Here is a 12,693-nt window from a genome sequence, read left to right as displayed (position 1 = left end):
GTATATCCTATATATATAATAAGGTCCCGCTACTGACACGATAGCAGTCATTTCGTACGCATATGTGTAATTAAACCCATGATATCAAAATCTCACTCCAGCCAGGTACCCAAAGTTGGCAACCCTGCTTTCATGGGAGAAAAAGGTTCCAATTTCTGATTGGCTGGTCGGATTGCAAACCAAAACGTTTTGTGAAGCCGCCATTTTATTTGCTGGCATTAGCATTATTAGCATTAGCATTAGCCCAGCGCACCAACGGAGAGAGACTAACTTATGGCAACACAAAAGAAAACATGGGAGCAGTGGAGTGATGAGAAGGTGTCGGCGCTTCTGGCGATTTACTCGGAAGGCTTCATTAGAAGCTGCTGGGAGTCCCAGCAGCTTCTACTGAAGCCAGTCCCCAACTCCGTGGACTTCGGGTGGCAGTATACGCCGTGAAGTGGTTTGCGACCTGCCAGTAAACCCAAAGCAGAAGAAGAAGAAGAAGTGACGTCAGCGGCTTCATTTGACTAATCCTCCCTCAGGGACTTATTCTGGTGTGAACGCGATCTGCTCTTTAGTTCATCAGAACTAAAGAGTTCTGATGAACTAAGTATGGCAAAGTACTAGGGGCATGTCAACTGAATTTCAACTTCACCATTGACAGCCACACTCTATCTCCCCCCCCCCCCCTCACATCCGCAACCTCGGAGTCATCTTCGGCAGTCAGCTCAAATTCAACCACCACATCAATCACATCACCAGGACTGCCTTTTTCCACCTCAAAAACATTGCCCGTCTCCGCCCATCACTCTCCTCCTCTGCTGCTGAAACCCTGATTCATGCATTCATCACATCACGACTCGACTACTGCAATAGCATCCTCTACGAAATACCATCCAACCTCCTCAATAAACTCCAACATATTCAGAACTCTGCTGCCCACCTCCTCACCCACACCCGCTCCCGAGACCACATCACTCCCGTCCTCCAGAACCTCCACTGGCTCCCCGTCCGTCAAAGAATCAACTTCAAAGTCCTCCTCATTACTCACAAAGCCCTCAACAACCAGCCCCCCCCTACCTCACAGACCTGCTGCACCACCACACCCCTTCCCGCTGCCTCCGCTCATCAGAAGCCAACCTCCTATCCATCCCCACCCACATCAATCACCGGACCTGGGGGGACAGAGCCTTCTCCGTCGCTGCCCCCTCCCTCTGGAACTCACTCCCACAACCCATCAGAGACTGCACTGACCTCACCACCTTCAAAACACTCACCTCTTCAATCTGGCTTTTAATGTGTGATTGTTTTTGTATTATTTGACTTTAACTTTAACCATATATTTATTTGTTGTTCCTTTCTTTTCTTTTCTCTTCACTATAACTGTAAAGCGTCTTTGAGCACCTGTAAAAGCGCTAACAAATTAAATCTATTATTATTATTATTATTTATAATGCTTTGAAGTGAAATGGGGGTTTTCCACTGCTAAATGTGAGGAAAATGCCTTTCACTGGCTGTGAGAGAGGCTTAATGTTAGGAGCGAAACGGATCCAAGCGCATAGCAGAGTCAGAAGCAGCTGATCAATAAAACTAAAAGCAAAATAATTAAGCACCGGGGGGCACACACTTTTCGGAATAAATGGAGAGAAAAGGAAAAAGATTTTTGTAGGCCAACCGAGAAGTTAGCATCCCAAGGATTCCTTCAACAAAAAGCCGATGGGATTTTTCGAATGGATTTCAGTATATAAGGTTTGTGGCAAACATACCTTTAACGCGTTTTGTACAGCAGGATAATCTCCAGGCGCTGTACAATAGCTGCCCATTGCGCCTGGTGCTAGGATGGGTTAAATGCATCAAATGTGTGTGCTGTGTGTGTGCACGTATGTGTGACCATTAAAGAGGGGTTCATCCTCCAATTCTTCTATTAACACCACTTTATGATTGTTGAAGCATAAATGCAATCGCCAGAAAGCTAACGCCAGGCTATAAAGGAACTACAGCACGGTCACATGACTTCACCACCGCTAAACTAAAGATGGCTAATGTTCAGCATGATGACGTTTAGTCGTCTCATTTAGACATTTGTTGTCAACCGCTGTTTTTAAGACACAAAGAAGTTTCCGACATTCACCAGTTGGATATTCACTGATGTGTTTTGTGTCGTAGAAAGAAAACGTGAATTCAAGTGAATAGCCAGATAAACGCTAAAAAACAGTTGACTTCAAGACAAGCGAAAGTGGTAAAATACCAATTTATTTCCCGGATTAAGGATTTATTTCTGCACGACTCTATCTCGTTACTTCCCAAGCTTGGTGATGCGTTATAGTGCCCTGGGTAAAGATAGTAAAGAGTGTAAATCCCAGGAGAGAGATAAATAGATGGAAAGGTCGAGAAGCTGATAGATACTCACTTGCACGCACATACACACACACACACATACATCCCCATAATTAGCATGCTAGCAGGCATTTAAATGTCCCACACAAAGGCTCACTGTTGCTCACTTGGGAGACAATGCACAAAAGGAGTCAGTGGGAGCCCCCAAATCACCCTAATAACCCAGCGTGGATTCCCAGTTTTTTTTTACCATTCCACCGATCACACTCATTCACTCACTCACTGGCTGGCTAATGAAAAGCTGATAGCCTCGAGGCCTGCAGTCAACCAGCAGCTTGCCCCTTCCTCCTCATTTCCCCCTTGTTCATCTTTTCCTCCACCTCTCCGGTTCTCCTGAGGTTCAGAGGTCCCAAGTTTGGTGCATGGGAACATCCACCAAATGACTGACGGACAGACGGGGGATGGAGGATCTGTAATTAAATGAAGATCAAGACCATGAGGGGAAATATCTTATTAGCCTGACACAGGATGATTTTAACTTGATTAAAATCTGGACAGAAATGATTTGATTATGGGATAGGAACTCATAATGACTTATAATTGGAGATACTTTACATATTGTAAGGAAAGTACACAGCTGTGAGTGCTTTCAGCCAAAAAACAGTCCGAGATATCCCATCATTTGAACACATGGGTCTGTCTGCAATGAGGTTAATTCTCACCGAAACCCTTGTCAAGTTCCTCAGGACTCTTTTATTTCAAGCAGCACCTGATACATGCAAGGGAGTCACTGCACATTATAATTCCCCTGATGGGACCTTCCACCTGTCAACAAGTCCGATGTTAGGGAGTTTGAGGGGTCTTCAGTATCTCATAGATTCTTCCTCATCTTCTGGGTCTCCCGCTAAAAGTAACCAAAGCTCCAAAAACCAAGATAGGGAGAAAACTCAGACCTTAACATCTCAAAGGAACAGTATTTAGTTCAACCTATCCAGAACATTCACAGTGTTTTTTAGGCACTCCTACAACACAATAAACTAGTGGGGGTTAAAAGGCTCATCTGACTATTTTTGTATGGATTATTAATCACATCTTAATGTCTTTTTCTCAAAATATTCTTGAATTTCAGGAAACAATCTTGAATTTAGAGTCTCATGATCAATGTTTAAGCTCTCCTCTGTTTCCACAGCATGCCACTAGAGGGAACTTGAGTCAGTGAGTTTTGTTGTAAAGGCTCTCTGATAGAAATGGCTGCAGAGGCATCTAGTGGCTCTGGAGCTCCAACACTCTGGATTAGAAAAGAGTGTTTTTCCTCACGGGTTCAATCTTCAACCAGGTTTCCAAAAGGAGAAAACAACTACAATTATTTACATTTTTATTTGCAACATGAAAAGGTAAACAAGGAGGAATAAAGTGCGTTTTGTGAAGTGAACAAAATGTACTTTGATTTATATTGATAACACCTTTTTAGTATATTTTATCTAATACAGGTCTTGGTTACTACTAAATGTAAAATGATGCTGAGCTTGTTAAAACACTATTTCCAAACGTGGCTTTATTTTTAGAAGAACTAAGATATTTAAAAATAACATTTAAAAATGTAGTGATTTTTAAATCGCATTAAATCAAGGCATTTGTCAGAAATGATGTCTATTAACTTCATGGAAATACTCCTGCTACAAATAGTGACTAAACTTGAAATTGTCCTGCAGTGCTAACTGTACAGCAAAAATAACATTGCTATTGCTAATATCTAAATAAAGCATATGATTTACAGGAAAAAGTGCAAATAATCATAATCAACATGAAGGTTATCGAGCGTAATTTAAACAGACTTTGATTAAACAGTGCATGTAAACAGTGCACTTAAAGTCTTGTTTTATGGCGCATTTCCACTGCAGCGGGTAGCCCCGTTTAAGAGTCCTTAATCGTCCTCAAGCGGCCAGGCCAGTTTTTGGTGGCCTTTCCATATAGCGTAGCACCGGCTAGCGGGTACTTTTTCCCTCTTTTTCCGGCCCCATAAAATCGTGGTTCTATCAGCCCAGGGCTGAACTAGTGACGTCAACACTCTCGACTGCTGATTGGTCAGAGAGAATCGTCACAAGATCACCACGCGCGAGATCATCCCTAGCGCCGCATATATATCTAGAAGCAAGCTTGCAGCATTTTTATACACAGCATTTTTGTAAACGGAGGAGCTACAAAAATGGCAACGTCAAAGAAAAGCACACCGTGGTCGACCGAGGAGGTGACGACGTTCCTACATCTCATTGGGGATGATAAAATCCAGCGGGAGCTCCACGGAACAACTTGGAATGTGAAAAAAAAAAAAGCTGATCGCCCCGTCTACACTGCGTTCCTACCCCAGGTCCTAAACTGTAATGGAAATGCGCCACGGCCTCGGACGGCCAGCAAGGCAGCCCGAGGCCTGAGCGAGGACGTTTAGGGACGCTTAAACGGGACTACCCCGCTGCAGTGGAAATGTGCCATTAGTCCTCTTAAGAAAATGAAGACTGAAATTACTTTCATAAAATCTCCGGTTTACTTTTACTAAGTCAAAAACACATACAGTAAAAAACAGGACTTTTACTGTCATTGTGCTTTCCTGTTGTTATGCAATCATGATAAAGGGCCATCAGCACAGAATCAGTCGGGTTGCTTATAACAGATCTTCAAGGAATGCAGTGGCCAAAGGTATTTAGGAATATGCAGTGTTTTTTCGTAATTTCTAATCAAAACAATTTCTGCAACAACACTGGCAAGGCAACATTTGACAAACCATCTGTATGTTCAATCTAAAACTGAACACGCCACCACACAATCCTTTTTCAGGTCTATGTAGTTCTAGGGTTTGTGGGCGAATAAAAAGTTGGATACATGACAACCTTCAGGTCTCTTTCTCGCTCTTATAGGTCACTGGATCAAGGGGGACTGCAGTCTGCAGGATGTCAAACTCCATCTGGTTATTGTCCATGTCCAGAACGCATATGACGCTGCGACTGCCTGATATCCTGGTCGCAGTGTCCTGGAACATATGTTGTAAGTCTACCGAAACTGAACTGTCCTCTGAACTCTGGGCATCAAAGACCTCATCCTCTCCACAGCTCAATGCCACCTCGTTCTCGTAACAGAAGGCGCTCAGCGACCTGGTAATCAGGTATTGCTTGGTTCTACAAGTAGAAACCGGAGAAACGGCAGAAGAGGCCGTAGTCGTGGCCTTGTCGAGTTCTTTGGCGCTGAGATGGGGTGTGGACGGCACCTCGTAGGTCTGGTGGAATCTAGAATAGTCTACTTTGTAGCGGTCCTCATCCTCGTAGATCACAGGCTCAAACCTGTGACCCCATAAGACCTCTCTGGCAAGGAAGGAGCTACGAAACTGTGTGGTCATGGCAGTCGCCTCCACCATCCCCTCCAAGATCACAACGATCTCAAAGTCATCCATCTCCAGATCAGCTCGATTTAAGGAATACAAGGGGCTATCTCTATCTATCTCGTGGATTATGACCAGTGGGGATACTAGAAACAGCCGGTCTATTCCCTTATCGTAGCCAACGTTGAGGTCCATCTGCTCCAAGGGGATGAACTCACCTTCTTTGGTAACGTATGAACGTATGAGCATTGCACGGACATGAGCCTCCACAATGTGGCTCTTACGCAGGTTGCCCACCCTCCACATGAGGCACAGCTTGCCGTCTCGCAGGGTGATGACAGCATTCTTGGAGAACACGAGAGTCTGGTTTCTCTTTTTAGGTTGTGCCATCTTTGCCATGATTGTGCCGATCATGAAAGAGTCGATGATGCAGCCCACTATGGACTGCACCACCACAGTTAGTACAGTGACGGGGCATTCCTCGGTTACGCAGCGCAAGCCATAACCAATGGTGGTCTGGGTCTCCATGGAGAAAAGGAGCGCCCCAACAAAGCCATGGACATGAAGTATGCAGGGCGTTCTGAGAGTCTGTGCTCTGTGCGATACCCCATCATCGTTCACCCTTGGTTGCTCCTTAAAGTCCCCATGTACCAGCGAGACACTGTAGAAGATAATCCCGAAGAAAAGCCAGGAGACCAGGAAGCTGCCGCAGAATATAAGCAGCAGGTATCTCCAGCTGATGTCCACACAGGTGGTGAAGATGTCAGCTAGGTAGCGCTGCCTCTTTTCATCCATGTTGGTGAATACAACATTACATTGTCCATTTTTCTTTACAAACCGGTTCCGTGTTTGGTTGGTGCCCCTCGTGAATATCTTAACGTTGTTCATTCCTCCTCGTCCACACGGAGCTGGGTACGGAAACCCAACCTCCTCTTGCTGTGTTTGGTCTCTACGTCGCAGGGCGAGTGCACACTGAAGTTGAACTTTGGCCGTTATCGAGACCTAAACTGGAGATCTCCTGGCGTACCTCCTCTGGTAGAATGCCTGAACCAATGCTGTACCTGTCAGAACAACAGAACAAGTGAGATTGGGAGGATTAAAAACATTTTTGGTGACATTAGATGCAAACAACTTTGGATAATAGAATGTTTATTGCCAAGTTAGGAAATCAATTTGGTTATGTGCACTGCATTGGGTTAGGAGACATATTATGCCTACTTTCAGGTTCTCAGGGTTAGAGTTAGGTTTAGGTTTAGGGTGGGGATGCTTGCTGCAAACACTGTAAAAATGGGGGCTTTCACTAAAGCCAGTTTCCATGGGAACACGTCTCTGGTGGCATTTGGTGGACGGAGAGAAATGGAGAGAGTCATCAGAGAAACGTGGTGAAAAAGGGACGAGTACACAGTATTAAGTGCTCTTATAGCATGAGCCATAGAGGGAAGGATGGAAGAACGGTCATAAGGGCAGCGATGTATCATTACTATTAGATTTTAAATAAGTTGCAAGAGGTGACTCTTATTGGAGACTTTTCTAAACCATTTTAATGCGTGAAAACCTCACTGAGGGTAGGAGTAATCTGTTAACTAAGTCTTAAAAAAATGCATTTTGAAAGGCCTTTTGTATTCTTATTCTATTCCAAATGATTTACCCAAGGCTCTCTACTGAGGATATTTGATTTACAGAAACACATTTGAAATATCACAGGTTTTAACCAACTTGCAATTGAGACCTTTTTGTGAATACTTCCCACTCACCCCTCCCTTCACAAGCCTCTTGGAGAACCCGCATAACAATATAGGCTTAATTATGAGTTATTAAATTGAAGGGACAAAATAGCCCAAGCTTTGGACCCAAATAGACAAAGTTAGTTAAATTAACACCTGGATGTATTATACATGTTTTCTTTCCACTGGTCTGAAAGAAGAAAGAAGCAAAAAAGCCCAAACTCTGTGACCAGTGCATGAACTTATCATTTTAAAGCCTGGAGTAATTATGCAGAGTGGTCTGAGTCATATCTGGTCATTCAAAGTACATTTAAACTACCAGATACAAGCAAAGCCTTATCATGCTTTTTCTAAATCTAATTGTCTAGAATGATTGTGATAAAAAAATAACCTTGTTACATAAATGTAATTTTTCAATGTAAGCACGTGTTTCCTAAATAATGATGTCATTCAGTGAAGGACCTGCTTTGTGTTGGGACTCGGGGACTGTGGACGATTGTTTTGTGTCAGTCATTCAGGATATTTGTGTGAGTCTTTTCAGGTTCGCTTCACTTCCTCCTTTTTGCTTTCTATGAAAAACTGGCAATCTGAAAACGAATCAATACTTTCCCCTGATTTCACCTCTGCTTGTCATGAGCCAACCCACAGAGGAGTCAGTGCAAAGGATGATTATTCCCAAGCTACAATCATCACAAACCAGACGACCCTCGTGTTGGCCTTATTTCAGATTCTTGTTTTGTCCATGTGGTCTCATTTTAAACTTTGGATAACATATTATATTTCCACGTTCATGTAGAGCATTCTTAACATGTGCAGATGACAACGTTTTGAAGTAAACATATATGATACTCCAACGTCAACATTTATTTGTATGCTAGGTGAAAGATTCACGTTACTGTATTAGCCTCCTTGGACATGTGTTTGTATTTCCATCTGAACACACAGACAGAGGAAGGCTGCAAACATTTCAGTGTATTATTATTATTATTTCAGCACCTCACTGAGTTTTTTTTGACTGTCGCATGTTCAATCGTCAACATAGGCCGACCTGGGAGTGAGGATGTGTTGGTTCAATCAATATAATACATTTTATTTATAGGTATACCGTTTTTGGGCTAAAATCTGTGTAAGTATTTTTTTTTTATAATAACTTGTGGTTTATGCTGATTGCTGGCTTTAAGAGTAGTTCCAAATGTCAAAGGTCCAACATTGAAAATAAAGAAGAGATTTCTGGGCATGCAACATGTCAAACAACATCAGTATGAGTTTGATGATCATGTGCACCAAGGTACACCTGGTGTATCATGTTTCCAGGTGATGCATTTGTCATCCTCACCAGGTATTTTCAGTGACAAAGAAGTGTAACTACACTCAATCACAACAGTCATGTGGAGTTCATAGTACAAATAAAACATTTGTAACAAAATCATGAAGTTGTTATTGTTTTTATTTTCTGATACTGAAATAGTACTTGAATCATACTCACCCTATAAAAATAGTTTCCTGTCACTTTGTTCTCAAAATGTCACGTTCACTGTCCAGGGTAAAGGTCCCAAATCCACTCTTTTAGTTCCTTTGTCATCTCTTCTTCATTCCTTTATCCCTGTTGTCAAGTCCATCATTGTCTTCTGCTGCCTCCTTTGCTGAATATAGTCCTGTCTGTGTCTCGTTCTCCTATACGTATTCACTTCAGGCTGAAAATGCTGTGTCAATCTCTGCAGAGGGTTTAGAAAGGAGGGAGGGAGGGATGGATGAGGAGAGGAGAGAAATGAATAAAAGAATGAGAAAAACTGGAGGAGTGGGTCTGCCTCTTTGTCTGTAATGTGTAGGAGTTGAGTACTGCCTGATGTACTGAAAGCTCGTTTGAGTCATGTGTTCTATTCTAACTCTCTTCGAGAAACAACAGAGATGATACTGAAACAGATGGAAGACAAAAACAGTCTGGGGGCTTGGAGATAAAGGGCTTGCATCTCCATCATGCATGGTTTGAAACTGAATCACCAGGACTGTTGCAATAATATAGGACTATACTGTAAACTGGCCTGTAAACACAAATCCCTGTTGCATTCACTCCAATACAGTCTAAACCCCATTCTCCCACAGCTCTGTTATTACATGTCAAATGCCACATCAACGCAGAGGATACACAGAGAAGAAGACAACACGGTTTCAATATCAGTGGGAGTGTCTTTGTCACTGTCTCATTGTCACTGAATTGCAATTTAACATGAAGTGTTCTGCTGTTGCTTCCTCTCACATATTGGATCTCTCCATTATAAATGCAAATAGGGAAGGTCATTCTTTAATTTCCCAATGGGAGAGTGCAGTGTTATGGTAATCTAAAGTGAGTCAGTAAGAACTGAACAGTAAAGAAGTAAGAACAAACTTTATCTTTGGTGTTATTCAATAGAGAATAATAAAGTATCACAGTATAGTATATCAATAAAATATGTTTCTTCTTCTCATCTCCCTACTTAATATTAATGTATTCTTCTAGTCTGATGAATTAGATTTCACATGATATGAACACTTCTGGTTGAGGAGATGCTGAAATGAATACACTGTGTACTCTAAGTAGGTTGGTGTGCCTCCTCACTTCTCTACATCACAAGAGATATACAGTATCTGTGCCGAGAGCATTTTCTCTGTAATCTCTCTACTTCACTGCATCAAACATAATATAAGTAGGATGCAGAGGAGCAGGATGTGTGAGGGAAGTTTGCTGCTTTTTTTGGAATAAGAGGGAGGACGAAGTGGGATTTTATAAGAGAGGAGACCAGGGGCGGTTCTAGGGGGGGCAGGGGGGGGCAGTGCCCCCCTAACACTGACTTTGGACCCCCCTGTGGCCCCCCTGAAAATGAAAAAAATAAAAATAGTTTATGATTAAACGATTTCCTGGCTGACGGAATAGGCGGAACTACCGATATTTGTCATTCTAGTCGGACCCATTAGAGCAGGGGTCTCCAACACGTCGATCGCGAGCACGTAGATCGCGAGCAAGCCCTTAATAGCTCCCTTTCATATGAGTGTTGAGAGTTGTATCCATAAATTCATTTTGTGCTCGAAGTGCACCAGATTGATGCATTTCACTTCAACATTTAAAAAGGGACCCCCCAAGAGGAGGTGAGGTCCACCCCCAAATAAAGCAGGTTAAAATAATTAAATTGCATACATGTTATTTTAGTAAACACTGAAAACGGGTCCCACAGACCCAAACAGCACACACAGGTTAAAGGTAAGCATATAATAATGTGTAATGAAACAAATACACGTATGGAAGGCGTGTGGCGCAGTGTATAGACCCTTGGTGTTGGGATAAGGGGGTCACAGGTTCAAACCCCACTGCAAGTCAGCATGTCGTTTTGTCCCTGAGACACTTCACCACAAATTGCTCCTGTGGGGATTGTCCACAGTATTGAGAATGTAAGTCGCTTTGGATAAAAGCGTCTAACAAGTGACATGTAATGTAATGTAATAATACCAATAACTATATTGCATTGTTTTCTTATGCGCAATTACTTCATACTGTCTTTGTCTTTTTCATCCTGCATTTATTGCGCCCCCCTCAGAAAAATAACTTGCCCCAGCCTGGCCCCCCAAGTCAAATTGGTCTAGAACCGCCACTGGAGGAGACACAGAGGGATCAGAAATGGAGGGTGAGTTGTTTTAGTTGTTGTTTTGTTTGTTTTCTTATTACAGACACATGCATTTCCTAACATTCGGTCTATATGCTGTAAAATGTATTATCTCTTCGATTTACACAAGGAATCTATTGCACGTCTGTCCGTCCTGGGAGAGGGATCCCTCCTCTGTTGCTCTCCCTGAGGTTTCTCCCATTTTTTCCCCTTAAACTGTGGGTTTTCTCTGGAAGTTTTTCCTTGTACGATGTGAGGGTCTAAGGATAGAGGGTGTCGTTTTTCTCATACTGATATTCTGAACAATCTGTGCTGTTGTATTTGCTGTAAAGTGTCTCTACTGTTGGTTATTTGTATTATATGTACAGCACTTTGGCTCGACCAAAAATCGTTTATAAATGTGCTATATAAATAAAACTTGATTTGATTTGATTTGATTTAGGATGTGAGTGTGATTCAGAATTTGTGGGGAGGCAGGTGGAGAGTCCATGCCAGAAGATAGTGAAGACTGAGAGAATATTTTAAAACTCTCAAAACTATGCGTACAATCCTACAAACCCTCAGAAAAACAAACGGTTTTGAGATAAGATCATTTTTATCTTCAAAACATAAGGTTTTGTTGTTATCTGACTGTGGCATTTACCTTAAGAGGTCGTATTGTTGTATTGTTATATTATATTGTGTAACATTTTCCTAAAATAACTCGTATATGTTTACTGTTATTAATCCTTTAATCTCGTCTAAATGAGATTCACACAAACATCAGCCAGCCGGAGAAAACCAAAATCATCCTCCCTTGCGTGGGATGAGTCATTTCATAATTATACTGTCTGTCACAGATAATTATTCATCATCTACTGTGAAACACGATTGCTATTAAATGCAGTATTTGTATTTAAGTCTGACTCATTACAATAGGATCAGATTTTTGCATCTTAATACATTTAATTAACCGTATTAAAATCTCAACCTGAAAACAGGTACACATTGGTGTATGATTCATCTGCCAAAGCTGATAAAGGAGCTAGAGAAAGCAATGTATTTGTAAAGCACAGTTCACACACAAAGCATGTGACATAATGTATTCAAATTATTAAACAGGAAATAAATACATATATGAATCAATACTTTAAGACTAATTACATGCATAAAACATGAGGGCTTGAACATGCAAAACAATTGAGATATTTCCATTTCAGTCTATCATTTCCCAATAAATCAACACTAAAATCAACATGGAAAATAGAAACAATTCCCAATTTTGTTTACAGAAGAAATCCCACTCCAAATCTATTATAATGAACAGTTATGTTCCATAGGTCTGTTCTTATTCCTGATTGTTTGCAGCCTATCGCCATCTACTGAGAATTGACCAAAGTAGCATAGAAAGTCAAGCTACACCGGAAGCTGCGGGATTTTGCCTTCAAATTAAAACAGTAATCATTTTTAAAAGTAAGGTATTGGCTGGTAATAATCATCCAAGATCAATGTGATAAATCAATGGGCCAATTTAATGTATTATTATGGTCGTTTATAGCAATAGTGGGGAATTTCTCAACATTTAAAACAGCGTCTTGACGAGTGCGACTTTTGCTTTGAAAATCAGAACCGGAACTAGAGTACAGTTGTTAGTTACTAGCTAGCT

At 41.7% G+C, this 12,693-nt stretch overlaps 1 protein-coding gene across 2 annotated transcripts; it reads right to left on the bottom strand.

Moving 5' to 3' along the window:
• Nucleotides 1-4,437: 4,437 nt before the first annotated feature.
• Nucleotides 4,438-9,212, bottom strand: LOC117537152 (ATP-sensitive inward rectifier potassium channel 12). 2 transcript variants are annotated; one of them, XM_034202290.1, is made up of 2 exons: nucleotides 8,900-9,212; nucleotides 4,438-6,750 (listed from the first exon to the last, which is right to left on the bottom strand). In XM_034202290.1, exon 2 carries the CDS (start codon nucleotides 6,575-6,577, stop codon nucleotides 5,207-5,209), a length of 1,371 nt encoding a protein of 456 aa, XP_034058181.1. In that variant the 5' UTR covers nucleotides 6,578-6,750; nucleotides 8,900-9,212; the 3' UTR covers nucleotides 4,438-5,206. The 2 variants fall into 2 exon arrangements, with proteins under 2 accessions (XP_034058181.1, XP_034058182.1); XM_034202291.1 differs by having other exon boundaries at nucleotides 4,438-6,744.
• Nucleotides 9,213-12,693: the final 3,481 nt, after the last annotated feature.

The sequence above is a fragment of the Gymnodraco acuticeps genome, unplaced genomic scaffold (assembly GCF_902827175.1).
Source record: "Gymnodraco acuticeps unplaced genomic scaffold, fGymAcu1.1, whole genome shotgun sequence".
NCBI lineage: Eukaryota > Metazoa > Chordata > Actinopteri > Perciformes > Bathydraconidae > Gymnodraco > Gymnodraco acuticeps.
The sequence above is the reverse complement of the archived record's forward strand: the minus strand, read 5'-3'. Positions and strand labels throughout refer to the sequence as shown.